Here is a 21,369-nt window from a genome sequence, read left to right on the forward strand (position 1 = left end):
TTATTTATTTTTTATTTTGTTTTGCTCACTTGTCCAAGGCTAAATTGACCAAAAAGAAAGAAAGTTTATTTGATCAAATTGATATATCTTATAAGTAGAGGCGATTTGGCATTTCTTTAATTTATTTATTTTTCTATTGCTCCCCATTCAGAGTCTCTGAACTGGCACTGGTTTCAGGTACAAGAAACTTTTTATAAATTATCCTGAACAAAGGAATGCTTGCTTAAAAGGAGATTGTTACTGGTTATTTCTCAGTGTGCTATCAATACTCTTTTCTTTAGTTGGTTTACATTTGATTTGTGAACTATTAGATTAATGTCATGATTCTTATGTCTAAATAGCAGTCCAACATCAATATTGAAGCCTATTGTTCTATATGTATTAGACATTTAGCAACCATTTTTATATTTGACCAAGAAAGTGATCAATTTAGGTCTTGAACAAGTGAGCAAAAAAAATAAAAAATATAAAATTGATATTAGATGGACGGATTGTTCATTTCATTTCATTTTTAAAAATCATCCTCCAGCCCTGTCCAATCATCATCAAGAAGGAGAGCATCACTTTCTGCCTTCATCTGACAAAGGCCCGTGATCTGTTCGAGATAGAGAGGATCCTCGACCACATTAGAAAGGAAACCAAGTGGGTCAGCATCATAATGCTCAATGACCTATATTATTATATTGTTAGCCAGCCTATATATCTATATCTATTATACTTTACCTTTGTTGAACAGGCAGTGCATCGATCATAGGCTTGTCCAACAATCAGCATATTACTAAATTGTCCAAGGAATCCCCGTATCTGATGAGGAACAATACCCAATAGACAGGGCACATCATTCTTCCCAGCCGGAGCATTAACTCTAAAATCATAAATCAAATTGACTATTGTTACATCCAATCCAATCCAATCCAATCTTATCCTTTTGTATGTGATAAATTACCCATCTTTGTGTTGAGTAAGTGAAACCATCAATTCTACTGCCAGGGCACCTGCAATAGCTGCCAGACCGGGTCGGGTAACAGTGCATTGTTGATCAAGTGTGCGATCAGTCAAAGACTTTAAATATATATATATATTTAGAAAGGATATTATTGTGATGGTTATGTATTTATTGAGCTTACATCAGTGGGCGCAACAATATCATTGCAGAAATAGCAACCAAGATTTGTGCCTATTTTTTCTTGATCTTGATCTTGAGCTTGATTTCGACCTCCGTGTCGCATTACTAGATAGGTATCGAATCCAAGGGCAGAATTGATGACAATCTTGTTTAGTTTTGCTGCCAGCATTGTGGGTAACCATCGACTCTCTCGGCTGTCTGTCAAGAGATAGACAACATCATGGCTCTCAATCAAATCCAATAAAGCCTGGGAATCTTGTCTGAGTTGTTGAGCGGGTAATGGATGTCCAGGCATTGGGATGGTGAATGAATAGCCTTTTGATACCTAAGATATAGAATAATAATAATAATAATAATATAAATTAAAAAAAAAAAGAAAATCTAATAAGAATTTCAACTCCATTCAATTTGATTCGATTCGATTAAAATTATAATAACAAAAATATTACATAATTATATGATTTTATATATGGATATTAATTGATTGATACATTACAATCGAGGGTTGAATTGCCTTTAGTGCCTTGGCTGCCTGCTCAGCCTTTGGTGCGCCTCCTTCAAGACAATCTTCAAAGGTATAGAGTGGTTGACGAACAGGGTTTGAAAACGACACTCTGCCGTTATCAACAAAGGTTATATGTCTCACACCCCACCCCTGTTTACAACAACAAAACAAAACAAAACAAATAAATTTAGTTTGATGTTTGTAAGATGTGTTTCAAATAAATAACTTGCCAATAGACATCGTGCCACATGGCATCCAAGAGTGCCCGCACCCAGCAAGAGACATTTTGTGTGTTTGATCTTTTCGAGGTCAAGGTCAGGGACAACACGCCATCTCATTAATTTGAGATTAAGATCGACCGATGTATCAGCCAATCTACCAAAACAAAAGCACATTGTGTGTATAAGGTATTGACAGTTGGATTATACAAGTAATAGATTATCAATAGTATCAATAATTTGTTGTCATGGTGATTAATAATAATAATAAGAATAATAAAGTGTTTCATATTTTTATTTTTATTTTACCTGAGAGGGTCCATGAGTGGTCCCAGGTCTGCTACTCGAGGACCCAGTTTGGCCTGTGCATTCCTCTCCCAACCGACTGACTTTGGAAGAGTATCTATCATATTATTTATTTATTTATTTATTTATTTATTTATTTATCTAGAAATAAAATGATAATGATAGATACCCTTTTGCTTGGAATCTTTTGGCTGGTATAGACTGTCGGTTGGTAAGCTGGTCACCAAGATTTGAGATGTTTCGATAGGGTCTCGGTAACACACGACCTTTAGGGTGTTGAGACCCCATGAGTGGTGAGCTAATGCTAAAAGTGGACGCAGTGGCCATCCCGGAGAAGCCAGTCCAGAAGGATCGGCAAATCCTACGATTGGCTACAGCATTAAATATTAAATGTAATATATATATATATATATATATATATATATATCCAAATGCCAATAGCAGAAAGATTCAAATCAAAATATTTTAGTCAAATAAAAATAAAATAAAATAAAAAACCACACGATTTTTTTTTAGTGCATAAAGAATCAAATATATTTACTCAGACTGACCTCATCCGAGCGATTGAAAAAATCATCCCATGTGTCAAGACTGCCAACCCGAATGTTACCGCTAGTGTGTTTTTTAATAAGAAAATAAGCAGAATCTGGACCTTGACTTGAACGTAATTTTGCATATTCTTTGGCAAGGGATTGAATCTAATATATAATTATTTAATTAATTAACTAATTAATCATCATTACATACATAGATATGTATATATAATTGTTTATTTACTTGGTCAGAATTCATTTCACTGGTTATAGGAGTCATTGGTTTATCCAGCTGCCATTGGGATGGTTGTGGTATAGGTGCAGGAAAGCAAAACCAATAATAGAACTTGTACTTCTTTAGGTCTGCAAAGGTCAGTACAAAGAACTGACACAGCAGACCAGGATGTTTAATAGCCTCCCCACTCTCAATACAATTCCACAACTAAAATCAAGTGAACATTCACACACAGGCAATCCATTCAATCCATTCAATCAAAATAAAAAATATTATTATTATTTGAAATAACAGGTACACACACACAACATATATATATATATATTTTTGCATGAATTTTATTTTATTATAATATATATATATATATATAAAAAGTGACTGATTTTTTTTTCTTTTTTCTGTTTTTGCTTTAATTGTTACCTTTGATGCTGCTTCTTGAAAGAGTGCCTGCCTGTCGAGCTTTTGAAAGTCTTGGATGGTATTTGTATTTGTGATTGTGCCAGTGACTTGAAAAGCGTTTGCAGGGATTGTGCTGGTCTTTTCAAATGCTTGAGAAGGTAAGCATAGTCGGGGAGCCACGGCTACTGACTGTCCCTGAGTGTCAAGAAGAGCATGTCCGGGAGTATAGTAACCCAAGAGTGACCGAGATTGATCAGACAGCTGGAATTCGTTTAGCTTTTTTTCAGCCAGAGTCTGCCAGAATGCAGCGTCTACAGCCGAGCTAAAAGGTGTGAACTGAAGAATGGTCATTCTGTGATGTTAACAATCACTAATTGTCAATAATGATATATTTGTTAAGGGTATTTTTTCTTTAAAAATAAAATAAAATAAAGAAGACTCAGTGAGATGGTGAGAAAGAGCAAAGAGTAGGTACGCAAGCAGTAAGGTGAGAGGAGAGAGGAGAGGAGAGAGGTGAGGACGCGTGACTGTCATGCTGCGCGTACTGATGGATGATTATAGTATAATAAAAATAAAATAGAATAAAAGCTTATCTCCTACAAGTTTGGTGACCAAAAAAAAAAAAAGAAATAAAGCAAATGATAGGCACGTGGAGACGATCGCTTCACCTGAGAAAAAGGGAAATAGAGTAGTGTGTAGTGTGTGACAATGTAATGAATGTAATGAATGTGTTGAATGTAATGAATGCTTAGATGCGTGGATAAGAAATACAAAGCTGACTTTTGTACATATATTGAATTTGAGTCAACAAATGTGTGATAGCCAGATAAATAGATAGATAGATTTATATAGCATATAATTTGTCCATTTTTTTTTATTGGGGGTGGCCAAATAAAAATTAGAATAAAATCAAAAAGAGCACGGACGCTTCCGTAAGTTAAAGAAAGTACTGCCACTGATTTTCATGTGATAAGGAGAAAATTGAAAAAAAAAAAGAGGGGGGTTTGAGTTGTATTGATATAAAGATTAAAATAAATAAATTGAGCCAATATTTTATTTATTTGGTTGATTGAATAGACAGACAGACATGTAGGCTAGGTAGACAAATAGATAGGTTGTAATTGCGTGATGAATATTCGGAATGAGTGAAGGAAATAAAGGGAGGGGGAGGTGGTTAAATGATAAAATAGAATAAAATTTAATGCAATTTTTATTAACAAGCAAGAAACAAAGAATATAAATAAAATAAAGAAAAAATTCCCACAAGCGGACAGCAACAACAAGAAAAAACCCACGACGATCTGGAATGGTGTTTTACCCCACACCAGGGTGTTGATATCAACTGATAAGGTCGGTCCATGCAATGAAAATATTATATATTGTATATCTCTACACACACACTACTATTAGTATTAGTATTACCTCTCCTTGTCTTGCTATACAGCCAAAGGTCCAACCAACCATTTCTGTATATTGATTTCAATAATAATAATAATAATAATAATAATAATAAACAAAGCCATTTTCGCTCGCTCTCTTTAAACCCTACACCACAGAAAATGTTTCTATATTTGGGTTATCGTCCACATCTTATTTAAAGTGGCGCATGGGATTTCTTTTTTCTTTTTTGATGTGGAGATGGTGAGATGTTTGTAAATGTGGGGGTTCAAAATAAATAATAATATAAAATATTATTTTTCCCCCCTATCCCCCTTATTCCCTTATCCACACTCTTCTCTCCTTTACTTGGGTCCCCCCACAATTTTTTTTTGATTTTGATTTTTACACACGTCTCTCCCCTATCTTGGCCATCATCCTATCCAAACTCAACCTTGACCCAAAAAAAGAAAGAGACGAAAATTGTCCGTTTTTTTTTTTTTTTTTTTTTTTTTTTTTTTTGGATATATATATAAAATAGCCTTTTCGAATATTTTTATTTTTTGATTTTCTAAAATTATTATTACATATTTCTACACTTATAAAAACATGACTTTTCAAGCTGCTTCTAGTCTATTGAGCCTTTCGTCAAAGTGCGCAATCACTGCTATCAGCGACAAGGCCAACATTCCTCGTCCTTACAAGTGTCCCATGTGCCCCAAATCATTCTACCGTCTTGAGCACCAAACCCGCCACATCCGCACCCATACTGGCGAAAAGCCCCATTCTTGTACTTTCCCAGGCTGTGAGAAGCGATTCTCTCGGTCGGATGAATTGACTCGCCATGTTCGCATCCATGCTGCCCCCCACCGCAAGCGTGACCGCAAATTGATTACCAAACCAACAAAAAAAACCTTACACCGCTCTACCCCACCATCGCCCACCCTGTCTGCAGGAAGCTGCTTCGAAATCCATCACCATCATCATCAGTCCGACTCTGAGCCAGAATTTCTCTTTACTCCCGACGCCTCTCCCACACTCTCACCCCGGATTGTTGTTCAGTCGCCTTCATTCTTCAAATTGGCCCCACTAGAGTGCAATTCATTATATTCACCACCATCATCATCTCCTTCCTCACCAGTATTATCCAAACAGACCATCCCAGACTATCGCCAATCTCACTCTTTACTCGATCTCTTTGACAGACCACCCCAGGCCCGCACTCTCCCACCAATCTCTACAATCCATTATCAATCAACCACATTACCATCCATTCATTCAATCCTTCCCTTGTTTTAAATTATCCTTCACTTGTAGATTCCCACCCCTTTTTCTATTTATTTTTATATATATACATATAATTTACTATTACTCTTTATGATTCCTTCTTTTTTTTTTTGTATAAATCCCTCCTCCTCCCTTCTCTCTTTTGTTATTTAAAAATCACTGTTTTCATTTTGTACATATTCAATTCACAGGCGATATTAATAAAAATAATAATAATAAAATATATGAGTTGCCATTTTAATCTTTCTACCAAAATTAATTCACAAAATGTTTAGCTGTTTAAACAAGGGTCAAAGAAATTTATTATAATTAAGAATAAAAGCAAGTGTCACCAACGTAAAGTCAAAAGTATATATGATAAATGTTAACTTATTATTATTGAGATTAATATATATATATATTGGTATGTTTGATAGGGACGATAATGGATAAGAAGACGAACAGGAAGAAAAGGTGCGGTGGTTGAATGTATGTTATTATGATTATTCAGGGTTCTTTTGGGAGACAACAACCAAGCATTGCACGTGCATTTTGTGTGTAAGAAACAAAAAAAAAAAAAAAAAAAACTTATGAAGGGTGAATGAGGGAACTGATTGTATCTTTCTCTGTAAGTCTCGGGTCAAATCAAATAAAAAGATCAATTCGATTCAATTCAACTCAATTTAGCTCAATTTAACTCAACTCAATCAAAAAATAATAAATAAAATTAGCAAGGTAGCTAGCTAGATAGCATAGAATAATAAACAAATACAAATTACAGGGTTAATAATAACAAAATATAAGCATCATGGTGATTATGCTTTATCACTGCAATTCTTCCCGCCATCTACCGTTTCCTATTTTGTATAATCATAAAATCCGCTTCAATGAGTTTCCGTTCCCAGTCATCAAGTCAATTTTCTTATTTATTTTTCCTACCCGATGGAAAATTTTTATATATATATAAATAAAAAAAAATTATTCCCGGTCCAATAGAAATCGTTTATTTTTCCATTATGTTATGTTTTGTTTTGTTTTAATTTTCGTAATCAGTATTAAAATTTGCTCACCCTTTTTCTTTTCTTTTCTTTTTTTTTTTTTTAGTTTAATTTTTATTTATATAATCAAATCAAACCAATCAAATGCATCCAAAAAAATAATCAAGCCATTCAGTTCAATAAAGTCGATTCAATTCAACTCATATTCAATTTGACCCTTTTTTTTTTTTTTTATATATTTTATTTCTTGCTTTACTTTTGGATGTGCCAAGATGTGGGTGATAACAAAATCAATTTCACCCTCATTTTTATTTTTAATTTTTTAATTTTTATATTTGACTTTTAAAAATTTTATTTTTATATTATTTGTAAGGCTCGACCCTTAAAGAAAAATAAATAAATTATTCTCCACAACTTTTAGGTTGGAAATTGAATACCTTTTTTTTTTATTTTTTATTTTTTATTATAAAAAAATATATTTTTAAATCAAAAATAACAATTTCAATTATAATAATGGTACTGATACTGATGATACTGATGATAATGATAATGATACTGATACTGATAGTGATACTGATACTGATAGTGACTTTTTTTTTTTTTTTTTTTTTTTTTTTGGACAATGATGATTTCATTCTCACAGCACACATACACATACATTTTATATATCAATGTAGGCAAAATATCGTTTATTGGTAACCATCAGTAAAGTATATATATATATATATATATATATGTGTGTGTGTGTGGTGTGATGTGATGTGATGTGATGTGGTGTGGTGTGGTGTGATGTAAACATTTTATTTATATTCTTATTATTATTATTATTTACCCCTCTCTCTCTCTCCCTCCTTTCTTTCCTTTCTTTTCCTCTCCCCGCCCCGCCCCACACAGCTCCAGTTTGGCTTTTAGGCTTGATTTTATTATTCAAAAAAAAAATTAAATAATTAAATAAATTCAAGACTAAAATGTACAAAAATATCGTGTATATATCAACCTTTGTCTCTTAATAAAATCATTACTACAGTTATAAAATTAAAATTAAAAATTAAAAATTAAAAAAAAATTAAAAATAATAATATATATAATATATATATATATATATTATATTTATTGTACTATACCCCACACATTAGTCATTAATCCATATTTTCCTTCTTTCCTTTTTTTGACCTTTCTGTTCTGGTTTTCTGGAAATATGTACATGTTCGTGTCTGGGGAGGTGCGGTGTGAGGCTGGAAGATTGTACCATTCTGTGTATTTACTAAATACACACACAGCACACAAATTTATGTCTGAATTCACTGTGAGTGGCTGAGCGGAATTTTAATTATCTTGGAATACGTACATATAAAAAAAAAAGGAACAAAACTGTCCAAGTGGTTGGGATTTACGGAACTAGAAGCCGATATAGCCGGCAACTGATTTTTCTTATTGTTTTTTTTTATAAAACTCCAAATACCAATAATAATATATATTTATGCAATTTATTACCATAGCAACAAAATAAAAAGCAAAAATGTTCTTGTTTCAATTTTAATAATAATAAATAATAATAAGCCAAACCTTTCACACTTTAGCACAATACAACAGCCACCGTCAAAATTAAAACCAAAAGCATTAACCAACGATTATATAAATATTTATCTATTTTTCACTTTTGACAGCTTATAAATATATGTATATATATATATATATAAATGGCGTGGCTTGTGTCCTGTGTCCTGTGCCTTTTATAAATAAATAAATAGAGATTTATGCGCTTTAATTCCAATGAAACAGATAAATAAAAACATTCTGGTAAGCCCGTTTCAGCCATTCTATTGTCTTATATTTCATTTCATTTCATTTGTTTGTTTGTTTATGTATTTAAAATTAAGCATCAAAGACATATTATTATTAAACATCGTTCAAGCCTCATTACTTATGATCACGCCACTTGTTATTTAACAATACCAATAGCAGTAACGACATTAATATTAATACCAGTAAGAAGAGCAGTAAAATATTCATTTATTATTATCTTTAAGGAAAGAAAAATATTGATCTCGAGCTTGATCTCAATCTCGAGCTTGATCTGGATATAGATATAAATGTATGTTTTTGTACATGTATTCTAGATCGCAACTATTTTTCAAGTTACTATTCTTCTTAAATACGTATCTAGATACTTATATGTAATGGTACCCGCACCATTACAACAGTCCCTGTATGTTGTTATTTAAAGGAGTATAATCTAAACCTACTTTATTTACTCGGTGTTTTGTCTCTCAGTGATAGTCTACGCCTCACTAATGACAATCATTACTGCTAACCAAGAATATAAATAGAAATGGTCAAAGGATTTACAAGCATCACTATTTATATTTACACACATAAAGACGATTATTAAAGACTAAGAGAAACATACAAAACAAGATCATATTGCTATTATTCATTGGTGTGGGTATTTAGTGCTTTATTTTTTATTTTTTTATAATACACACATTTGTGCCTACCTCTCAGCCTTTATTTCCCTTTTATATTATATATATATAAATAAATAGTAGTCAAGAACAGGCTTTGAAATACATACAAGTATTTAGTGACTATAGATAAATTTACTACAAGACCAATTTTGACCATAAAAGTACAAATAATATAAATATATAAATAAAATATTTTCTCTCTCTCTTATATACAATCTTGACAAATGATCCTGTTTCTATTCGCACACTTGTTAAACTTTATATTTTTTTGCGCTTTTTTTGTGTGTGTGGGTGCGTGTTCAATTTTATTTTAATTGAGTTTAGCTGCGCACAAGCTATATATATATATATTTATATTTATATTTATATTTATATTTATATTTATATTTAAAAATAGTAAATGATACACATATTGAACGCCTCGTACTAGACAATTCAATTTCTTATGCTTATTGTAACAAAGCCATCTTCTATAGCTTACATATAGCCTGTAATCTATATACAAATACAAGTACACTACACAAGAAGAAAAGTAAAGGTAAAGCAAAAAAAAAATCCTAAAAAGGAAACAGAAAAAAAAAAAAGACAATCAAGTAATGAGACGAAACAGTAAAAATATAACCAGCCTCAATACAAACAGAAACAGAAACAGAAACAGAATAAACATAAATAAAATACTATCATAATTATCATCAACTACATTTACAACTCTACCTACACAGCTAAAACTACGTTCCCGACAATTTCCTATATAAATCCAGGTACTTTTCTTCTTCTTCCCTTCTTCTTTACAAAAACAACAACAACAATACTACTTTTATTTTTATTGATATCGCTATAGTCTTTATCTCTATCACAAATATACACCAGTACACCTATACTAAAGTCTATCCATCTCTTCCAATATCTTTTTTTTTATATTATAAATATATATATATATACTTGAAGCCTTATATAGTTTCTGATGCGTCAATCTTGGCCTTCTTTGTTGCTCTCAACTCTGTGGACTCTGCTGCTTCTGGTTAACCTGGGGTCTGCAAAAAACGATGGCCGCCATCATGTAAAGGAATTCACGCTAAACATCACTTCGATCCAACACAACCCAGACTGCTCAAATTATACCGGTAATGTTCTCGCTCTCAATGGCCTCATACCTGGTCCTCCAATCATTGTCACAAAGGGCGACCGTGTCCAGGTTACGGTCTTCAACAACCTCACTCCACACACCCCATCAGAAAATGTCACCGCAGAAGAGGACATGACCAGTCACGCCTCGATTCACTTTCACGGCATCCGTCAATATGGATCTACCGAAGCAGACGGCGTTCCATTCCTAACCCAGATCCCAATAGCCCCAGGTGGATTCTACGTCTACGATTTCAAGGTAACCAACCAGGCCGGAACATATCTCTACCATGCCCACGTCGGAATGCAGGAGATGTCTGTCTATGGTGCAGTAGTCGTCTATGAATCCGAAGAGGCCGATCCAGCACAGCGCGCCAAACTTCTCCTCTCAGAATCCGAATCTACAAAACAGCATAACCAACTCAAGGCGTACGGATCTTCGTACGACGATGAACGGACGATCGTCCTCAGCGAGTGGTGGCACAGAGACCGCGTCGAATTCGAGCAATATCTACTCGGCCCTACCTTCAATGGCATCTGGGAAGCCGAATCGATCCTGTTGAACGGCAAGACTGTCTACCAGCCCATCCAAGTCAACCCAGATGCATGCAGAGGCTACGAAATCATCCCAGTCCAGAAAAACAAGACCTACCGCATTCGTGTGATCGGAGCAACCGCCTTCCGCACCCTTGGCTTTGCAATCGCCAATCACAACCTGACAATCATCGAAGTCGACGGTGAGCCAGTCCTACCATATGTAACATCTTTCTTGGAGGTAGCTTCTGGCCAACGCTTTTCGGTTCTCATCACAACTGACCAGGACCCAACTGACTACTCAATTGGTACAAATCGTCGCTGGACCGACGGTACTGTCCCTGCTACCTCAAATGGATACGCCGTCCTACGTTACCAGGATAATATTTCAGAAGCAGCAAAATCAGCATCACCATCACCCAAACGACGATCACTTTGGTCACGCAAGCTTAATAACAATACTCCAACCAAATCTGATGCTGTGCTCAAGGTCCCAAAGGGTAGCTTCGTATTCCCACCAGAAACGATTGGCTGGATCTGGGACAAGCTTACTCCTTTCTATGGCGCCTACCATGAGACCCGCCGACCGGCTGATCGAACGATCGTCTTGCGCTCTACTGATGAAAAACTATCAGACGGCAGCACTCGCTGGTTTGTCAATGGCATCAGTTTCAAGGACCCGGCCCGCAACTACCTCTCGCAGGTCCTCAACGAGACTCGAGCAGAGCTGGTGGCAATGGAGGATGAGGAGCCAGAATATGCAAACGGCTATGATCCAAAATCTGGTATGTATCCAGTCCGCCAGCACGAAATTGTCGATTTTGTTCTCCAGTCAACCCACACGGCAACCCTGCCTTGCCGAAGCCACCCATGGCACACCCATGGTCACTCTCATTGGGAGATCTCGTACGGAGCCGGCGACTACAGCCATGATGAACACGGAGCCCTTCGATCAGACCACCCTGTCCACAGAGATGTTACTCTTGTCTATCCAAGCACAAGCCAGAACTACACGGCGTCTAACCCACCCCCTGCAGACGGATCGATTGGTTGCGGATGGTCCAAGATCAGAATATTTACAGTAAGTGTAGTTTTCTTCCTTTTCTTCTTCTTTTTCTTCTTCTTCTTCTTCTACTACTTTAGATTTTAAGCTTTAGACTTTAGACTTTAATCTTCAGTCTTTAGCCTTTCTTTTTAATTTTTATTTTACAAAGAAAAATTCACCTTCCCCTACAATTATAAATATAATTATAATTATAAGTATAATTATCATCATCATCATCGTCGTATTTATATGATTTACCACCATGTACTACATAAGGAAGAAAAGCGGGCTAATCAATGTATTTACATAAACTTTTATAGGATAATCCTGGAATCTGGGCTCTACACTGCCACAATACAGCACATATGTTCATGGGCATGATGGTCGCTATAGAAGAAGCCCCTGAGTTGATTAGAGAAACTGACACAATCCACTCCCACGATTAATATTTTCTTTTCTTTCTTTTCTTTTATTCTTACCCTAAACCTTACCCTTATTCTTATTTCTCTTCTTCTTCTTCAAGTCAAATTCAATTTTTTCTTTCCCTTGTTTATACCAGTCATAAATTTTGTTTGGTTGTAGTAATATCAAGTCTGTAATGAATTATAATAAAATATATAATATATATATATATATATATATATAGACGTTCATTCATATCTTATACCTCTTGGTGATTTATATTGTGAACATAATACAGACAATAAATAATTTCTGATAATGTATCTTATATATTATAGATAGCAAGGATATTTAGAGTACAGATTAGTTTGTTGAATTTGGGTTTGAGCTATGCTTTCTTGCATTATTATTAGTATTGTTGTTATTATCATTATCATTATAATAATTATTATTATTTTTATAGAATAATAAGAATAACAAAGCTGTAGATTCTGCTTTAAGAGATATCAATAGGTGTAGTGCATATGGTCTCAATTGGAGGATTTCAACAACCACAAATATATATAGAAAAAAATCAATAAATCAACGGTATCAAAAGTTCCAATCAGTGTGTTCCTGAAATAAGAGTACAAGCCAGAGTGCAGCAGTCACAAATACCTTTTCTCATTAGCTATTAGATATTTCTGGAACTGTATAATATAATATATACACATTTACGCTAAATGTTTCAAGTTATCTTGTGAGAATGTTTCTATTTCTTTCTTTTGATACAGGTTCTCATGTCCTTTAATGTCTTATAGATTATTTTCAGAGCTCTACTCAACATCACGGCCGCCTTATTTCTACCAGAGACCTCCAATCCTTCACAATTTACACCTTCTTGGTCACCAGCATGATCTCACCCCTGGCTTACTTGACTGCCATTTTATTTCTTGAGAAAAAATTGAGCTGGGATTTATGAAGAATCAATGTCAAGGTCAAAATGGTATATCTATATATCTTATATGCTATAATCAAATTAACTGTTTATTTACATATTCTAAGTAAATAAAAAGTTATCAACAGAGTACCGAATTATGTCTCTGAACACATACACGCACACAAGCCATTAAATGCTTCCCTAATTTTTCTTTATCACTATCATTTTTGAGATTAAACAATATCCCCTTTTTCAATAATATAAGAGCTCACAAATCCTTCATAATATGGAGCGGTACTTTTGTATTGAGCAATCTATACATGTTTCTACTGTCAATTCTTTAAATGTTAAAATGAACAAAATAAAGATTATTATTTTTTTTTTTTAAAAAAAAAAATGGTGATTGGATTATTCGGTATCGCTTATTGATTTTTATTGTTGTTTAAATTTGTTAATTGGAACTATATGCACTATATCTACTGGTGTCGTTTTTAATTCAATTTAGCCTGGTATACTTTATGCAGCAATATAATACAGTTTGTACTAATGCATATATATATATATATATATTAAAGTAATCATACCAGAACGTACCTAACTGCACTCAAAAGGTGCAGTAGATTTTGAACGGTATTTTCTTTTTTTTTTTTCACTACCATTAATAATATAGCCAAAAAAGATATACTTTCCAATACACCCATATATATATATATGTACATGTGTTTCTCTTGTTATTTTTACTGTCTTTTGTCAATTCAATTATTCTACAGTCAAGAATCTAGCAGGCTCAACGCCGTGTGCTAGTAAAAATAAAAGTCAGAAAAGAAGTCTATTTGGTCCATTTAGTCTAATTGAATTGAAATGTAACACTATTATCTTTGTTTGCGTGCATTGATTTGCGGATGTGCGTATATATGTACACATTTGTATGTATGTAAATGTATGTAAATGTATGTAAATGTATGTGTGTTTATTTGGATACTCTATTTTTATTTTATTTTTCTTTTTTGATTGGTTTGAATACTAAAATCCACATTGAATACAGGAAACAAAACTTGCTTTTTTTTCTTAAAGAAAAGCAAGAAGAGGAAATAGGCATAGTGCAATTCAACACCAAAACCAAAGATTTAAATAACACTATAGTTAATGTAGCCTTATATTAAAACAATTACTCATCAAGAAGTATAAAATATCAACCAACAAACAAAAACAAAGAAGTTGGTCTGTAAAATGGCTGCCGGGATTTATTTGTCTATTTTTTGTATCACATCAACTGGTAGGTGTTACAGCTTACAATCATAATACTGTATATATATATATATATATATATATATATATTTATAAATGTATGCCTATTAGATCCAAACTCTTTCATAATGTACAGATCCCATGAATATGCTACCAAAAGGCTAGTACAAGAATCTCTGTGTGTTTATCAATATCTGATCATTAACTAATATGGGTATTTTAACTACTATTAGTCAAATTAAAGTGAGTAATAATAAAGACGGTCTGCTACACACATATACATTTCATGATCTAAACAAGTACGCCACACACACACACACACATAGCTATTAGGTTTGTTTTTGACATGGCATGTTCTTCTTTTCTTTTAAAGTATTTACACACATCTCCTTTTTGTTTTCTCTCTCTCTCTCTCTTGCTTAATCGCTTATTAATGTGAATCATAAGAATAGTAATAAAAACGAGTGTTATTCCTGATACTTTTTGTACATTGCATTACTTGATAATTTGGCTACACGAAACTGGATTTTATTTCCAAAAGTATCCAGTAAACCGACACAAGTACCTGTTTGTTACCGTTTTCTTCTTTATTTTTCTTTATAATTCTATAGCTTTCATGAAATCTTGATTTTTGTGGATTCAATACAAAAAAAGTAAAAATAAGAATACTATCAATTCAGCATGTTCCATTTCTCTCTTTTTTAGATATATATATATATGTATATGTACGCGAGTCACATATATTTGGACTGTAGATCAAATACACTACTCCAGGTTTTTGTTTGTAAAGAGCCGAAGCTCAGAAATATACTGCACCAAGAGTCTGGATCGCACAGTCAGTGACTTTCTTTCCAACTCTAAATATTATATAGCAAAATAGGAGACGGAGGGGGATTCAACAGCCTTATAGACTTTTCTTTTTTCTTTTTAAATTTATACGCCAAACTTTAAAAACAGATAGGATTGGCCTTAATTAATCTAGAAGCATAAAATTATGAGAAAGTTGTGTCTTTAGAAAAAGTATGTCGATTCATTCTAAATTTCTCTACTCAACTTTGATTCGTAATTTAAGCCAAAATCTGTCAAATATAAAGAGTAAAGAATATCGTTGACTTATAATATAAATATATGCCTCACTTTATAGGTTATTAGATTGTAAAATTTCTTTTTCCTTGTTCGTCCTCTCTTTAACTTTTTAATATGAAAATATCCCTTCACATCCACAGCATAATTTGGACAGAAAGAAATGCAGCATTTAATATCGATTAAACCAAGCATCATTGCAGAGTGTTAGAATCTCTACAGCCACCAAAAGAAAACGATAGTAAGATAATCTTTCTGAGATCTTGTACAAGTGTGGCTCAGGTCTTACAAATGTACAAAAGTGTAACAATAAGTAGAGTAGATATAAAGGAGCTAAAAGTATATGTAGAAAGACATAGATTGAGTATAGAGTATCTATAACTTTTGGGGTCAAATAAGAGCTCCTTTCTCCCAATGATCTACTACTCTTTATTATAATCATAATTCTTTAAACCATATATACTCTATGTGACAAAAATGTATACTAACAAGCGCAATTTCTAGTTTTAAAAAAAAAGTAAAAATCAAAATATTGCTCTCATTATGTACAATCCTTTTATTTCCATATTCATCGACTTACTTTGGACTCTTTGCACATTTCTAATTGAGTAAAAAGGTAGATTTATATTTTTATATTTATATTATTAGAGGTCTTTGTGGACTCAGATTTGCAGAATTGTACAGAATACTAGCCAAATGACGCAGGGTTTCTACCAAACCTTAATCAAATTTGCGGACTAGTGATATTACTGTTACCTTGACTTCTCTTTCCAAGGCACTGAGTTTGTGTGTTAGGCTAAAAATTCGAGTCCACAAAGGTCTATATTATTCTTGGAATTCTATTTTTATCAGGTCAGTGAGACGCCGGACTCCAAGGGTGACTAGGTAGTAAATGCAACAAGCTTAACTGTTTGTAGAGTATATACTTACAGTCATTAAATAGAATTCAAATAAAGATAATAGTCGTGGAATATACGTATATATATATTTGTTCTTTTGTCAAAGTCTTGGCTGACATTATTTAATATTTCTAAAGAAACAACACCGATTATTCTACTTCTTCTCTCTCTATTTTACGTAAAATACAATGGTCTACCATTCACATCAATGTTCATATTACTTTGCTATAGTTGCCGCCTTATTTTACCTTTATTTTATAAAAATAGGGCTATGTAGTTATCAGATGGCACCAGAAGCTTCAAATGCTATCACAAATCGTACAATGCCTGCTACCTTTTCATATAATAACAGACTATACACATATGGAGGCCAGGTACCTGAAAGTTCATCGTCAAATACTTTCTCTTTTATATCTCTGTCCACCGAAGAAGATTCAAAAGGTCAACTTATATACGAGACAGTCCTACAGAATAACCCCGGTCCATCATGCTCTTACTCTCAGGCTGTAGTTCTTCAAGACAACCACACAGCACTACTTTTCACTGGAATCGACGATAATAAACAGAACGATAACGAAACAATTCGCACTTACATATACGATCTCCAAAGTCAAGGTGGTTCTTGGAAAGAGATATTCACGGCTATCGATGCACCTGGGCCAAATTTACGCACATATTTTACAGCAACACTGGCACCCAATGGAAAAGCTTATATTTATGGCGGAGGTTCTATTAACCTTGCGAGTTCTTTTAATGACTTGTGGGTGTTCGATCCAACTAGCCTTGAATATGTGAACCTCACTCAGTCAAGTCAAATATGTCGATATGGACACACCGCGACAGCCCTTCCGTAAGTATTACAAGAAAATAGAAATCATAAAATGATGTATAAAAATTTATGAGAAAGAAACTATTGTATAGAAATGGTCAGATTGTATTCCTTTTTGGATCAACTTCACAATTTTCCGGTAGTATTCAGACCTTAATAAGTCCTAATAAAGTTGACATATATGACACAAATACAAACCAATGGATACATATGTGAGCCACAGGAGCTTTAAACAGCAGTATAGGTGCAAGCGCAGAACTAGGTAATTAAAAAAAAAAATACATATTTTAGTACTTTTCTTCTTCTTCATGCACAAGAATTAATGCTGTTGTAACGGGTTACCTTGTAGGTCCAGACAAGAAAACAATATTTGTATTTGGTGGTAATAAAAGATCTGGAAAACAGACTTTGTATATCTTGGGCACTAATTATCTACTCCAACATAGGAAAAAACGGGAGCACTTCTGAAGATACAGAGTACTACGGAGACCTTTTTTTATTGGATACAAATATATGGATGTGGTCAAAGCTACAAACACCTAATGGACCCTATTATGGTCGTGTAGGTTCATCAATGGGGTTTATTGATACAAACTTGCTGGCGATTGCTTATGGTAATTGATTATACCATAGTATATCACGCAAGTTCTAAAATTTAATTTATTTCACAGGAAATTTCTCATTCCCTTCAGCAAACGATATAGATATTCTTTATCTTACAGACAAAAACTATTATCAATCTAATTGGATTGGTGGGCCAGAATACTTGTTAAGCTTTGTCCAAAAGTTACAACCTCATGAAAGCATGAATGGAGGAACAATTGCAGGAATAACTATTGGTGCTATATTGTCTGCAACAATAATTGGGTTCTGTATCTGGAAAACCTTTAAAGACACTTACTACCTGCCAAATCTGCTGTACAATTTTATTTGGGAGCAAAGGTAAGGCATACGTCAGTTGAATATAATGTAATATTGAATTCGGTATTCCTTATTTACAGGAGTGGAGAGCCAATGTGGACCGAGATATCTCGTCTGATAGTACAATTTGTTTTTACATTTTTATTCCTGGCGTATTTGGTATTCTCTATCCAACAAGCTCTTGATAGTCCAACAACAAGTATAACGATGCGTGAAAAAGTATCATATGTGTCAGTACCAGGTATTTTTTTTATACCTTTCCTTTCAAAAAGGTCTTAATTAAAGAAATGCAATGTTGACTTGAATTTCAATAGACATAAGATTTTGTATCGAAGGACTTGATATGTCTGCAGAGCCGACTTCTCAAGAATACGATGAATTTAAGTATAGAATATCCTGTATAACCGACAAAGGTACCCGCTGCTCCGAGTTTGTTACAATGCTTGATACGTCTATACATCTTCCTATATTTGAGGATACTATTGGAAGATCTACGTGTTATCTATTCTCTCCTCCTAGCTGGCTTCACTTAGGCTATACAGATGATGGATACAGTAATGGGACAAAGCTTCAGTTTACATTTAATGGGAATATGGAGACATCTGTTACGATCCGTATCACTCAATATCCACCTGGAATGGACCCTAATATACAAGTATACGGACTTGAAGTGAGTAATGTACCACTGCTTATGACGAACCAAGCATTTGAGGAATGGGCTATACGCGATACTGAGGGAAAGAGTGATCCAAACACATTTACTCTTTATACAAACGAGGCTTTGGTTATGCAATATCAAATCAAAGACCATCAGTATCTCGAGGAAACCGGGTGGAACAGAATTGGCTTCTTACCTCACTATAAACATACACCAGAAATAAGCTCTTTATATGTTAAGAACAACTTTAGCATGGTGAGAGAGCAATTTACAACTTTTGATGGTGAGATCTTTGGCTCTACCACAGTATATCCGATCGACTACGTAACTATAATAGAGCAAGACCAAAAGATGCACACTATTCTGAACTCTCTTGGTTCTGTTGGTGGTATACTCAGTCTTATGGTTGGAATACAAGCATGGCTATTTGGTTTCCGCCCAAAGTCACCTTGGGGTGTTGTTCAACGCTGGTCTCGTGGACCTATGAAGCGGTCGCTGGGAAGAAATCTTCAAACAAAGTTCGACACATTGGATACACCTGTTCCCTTTGTAAACCCCGTTAATGTCCGATTTGCTGACACAGATAAAGTATCTAACGGTCAAATTGACGAAAGCAAAATTATGTTACTAGAGGATCAAAAGGACGAAGAACTTAGGGATTTGCGAGATCGCCTGGGTCTAATGGAAAAGCGAATGCAGCTGACTGAACGTTTACTGGAGACTTATTATGTTAATGATGAAATATTTAAAGAGCTCGACTTGGCTATCGATTGTCACAAGAAAAGATCCTCTGTAGTTACCGTAGTAGAAGAGGCTAGTTCTAATAATGATACCCTATTGCGAAGGAGAGTGACTAATACAAATTTAGATTAAAAAACAAACTATTATAAAAAAACAGTTCAGATAAAGATGTTGTCTTTTGTAAAACTTAGGAATATGACTTAAATTTTATACTCTTCTTTGTGCGCTAATTGAAATATTAAGCGGCGACCCTAAATTATTACCCTCACAGTATATAAGGTTGTTTTTGCATGATTGGAACGAAAAATATATTCAATAATTGCTTTTTTGTTTATATATTCTCGCTTAAAAGGACTAAATTTCAGAAATAATACTATATATTAGTAACAGATATATGTATAAAGGCCTACGCTATACCAATATATACAAAAGAAAAGTAAAAAAAGTGGTTGTATTTTAAAAGGCTTAACTATTTCAATTACCGACAAATGTGTTCCAAGAAGTTCAAATAATCCATCAAAATAAACCAGCAAATATATAAACAGCAAAACTTAATCATTTTTTTTTTTAAAAAAAGCAAAGAAATACACAGTAGTTATCCTTAATAGTTTAACCAAACCATTACCATATACAGAAAAAAGTACTGTCTGCAATAATTGAATAAAAGTTTCTTTCTTTCATACAACGTCGATCAATTTGGACTGAAAACTCTTGAGATTCAGAACTTGTCCTTATTTTACACAAAAAATAATAATAGTATTAACGCTTATACATGTTGTTATTATATTTAATGAATTCTGGAAATTTAACTTGAAAAAATAGGTTGATGTGATCTATAGATGAACAAGAGATTGCGTTAGTGGCTGTTCGACAAAACAAATAGAGAATACCCAAAGCTTAAATAAGAAACCAAATGTACAAAAAAAAAGACAGCAACAGTAACAGCAACAGCAAAAGCAAAATAATAATAATAATAATCTTCCGCACATACGCAACTTTTCCTCTGTGATTTCAATTCTTTCACTTTGACCATTATATCATAATTATGAATCAATCGTCGACCAAGGATTACTCAACATCCCATGACTTTGCTGACCCTTTCCGGTAATACGAAGAAACGTATTCATAAAGATCTAAATCGAGAATGCCAACCCAAACAAACAAGATCTATACGTGAATTGTTACTATCAAATTCATAATCGTGAACAATTATTGCAATCAATCTTGAATTTAAATACATTTCTATACTTTTTACTATTAATAATTGAAGGAAAAGAAGGGGATCTTTTCTTTTCTTTTCGGCATTGTAAATCAAGACTTTGAAAGCTAATGACAGTTGTAAAATCACGTAGAAAGGGACCTCCCAAATTAAAGACTCGATTTGAGGAAGCTAGAAAAAATTATGGTTTATTACCGGTAAACATTTTTAAAAGAACGTTTCAATTATGAAAATATAAGTGACAATTTACTACTGTTCTCAGCTCAAGGTGTTCCAGCCAGAGGAATTGGATGGAAAATGGATATGTCCTTTTTG

General features: G+C 33.6%; 4 protein-coding genes across 4 annotated transcripts; 3 read left to right on the plus strand and 1 right to left on the minus strand.

Annotated features, from left to right (window-relative positions):
• Positions 1 to 453: 453 nt before the first annotated feature.
• Positions 454 to 3,723, minus strand: PHYBLDRAFT_177085 (hypothetical protein). Its single transcript, XM_018437851.1, has 11 exons — positions 3,344 to 3,723; positions 2,933 to 3,130; positions 2,707 to 2,853; positions 2,325 to 2,526; positions 2,159 to 2,252; positions 1,862 to 2,006; positions 1,623 to 1,781; positions 1,128 to 1,451; positions 947 to 1,062; positions 724 to 865; positions 454 to 670 (listed from the first exon to the last, which is right to left on the minus strand). The coding sequence occupies exons 1-11, from the start codon at positions 3,671 to 3,673 to the stop codon at positions 512 to 514; spliced, it is 2,016 nt and encodes a 671-aa protein (XP_018294863.1). The 5' UTR covers positions 3,674 to 3,723; the 3' UTR covers positions 454 to 511.
• A 1,669-nt stretch (positions 3,724 to 5,392) lies between these two features.
• On the plus strand, positions 5,393 to 5,587 carry PHYBLDRAFT_9438 (C2H2-type zinc finger transcription factor; the record flags this gene model as incomplete). Its single annotated transcript, XM_018443860.1, has 1 exon — positions 5,393 to 5,587. A coding segment is annotated over one exon (195 nt), but the record flags the coding sequence as incomplete, so codon positions are not given.
• A 4,808-nt stretch (positions 5,588 to 10,395) lies between these two features.
• Positions 10,396 to 12,581, plus strand: PHYBLDRAFT_62978 (multicopper oxidase; the record flags this gene model as incomplete). The annotated part of the gene is made up of 2 exons (XM_018441049.1): positions 10,396 to 12,171; positions 12,456 to 12,581. 2 exons carry the CDS (start codon positions 10,396 to 10,398, stop codon positions 12,579 to 12,581), a joined length of 1,902 nt encoding a protein of 633 aa, XP_018294865.1.
• A 4,428-nt stretch (positions 12,582 to 17,009) lies between these two features.
• Positions 17,010 to 19,967, plus strand: PHYBLDRAFT_165329 (hypothetical protein; the record flags this gene model as incomplete). The annotated part of the gene is made up of 7 exons (XM_018435201.1): positions 17,010 to 17,536; positions 17,608 to 17,727; positions 17,833 to 17,897; positions 17,962 to 18,129; positions 18,187 to 18,457; positions 18,517 to 18,677; positions 18,751 to 19,967. The coding sequence occupies 7 exons, from the start codon at positions 17,010 to 17,012 to the stop codon at positions 19,965 to 19,967; spliced, it is 2,529 nt and encodes an 842-aa protein (XP_018294866.1).
• Positions 19,968 to 21,369: the final 1,402 nt, after the last annotated feature.

This window comes from Phycomyces blakesleeanus, assembly GCF_001638985.1.
Source record: "Phycomyces blakesleeanus NRRL 1555(-) unplaced genomic scaffold PHYBLscaffold_5, whole genome shotgun sequence".
Classification (NCBI taxonomy): Eukaryota; Fungi; Mucoromycota; class Mucoromycetes; order Mucorales; family Phycomycetaceae; genus Phycomyces; species Phycomyces blakesleeanus.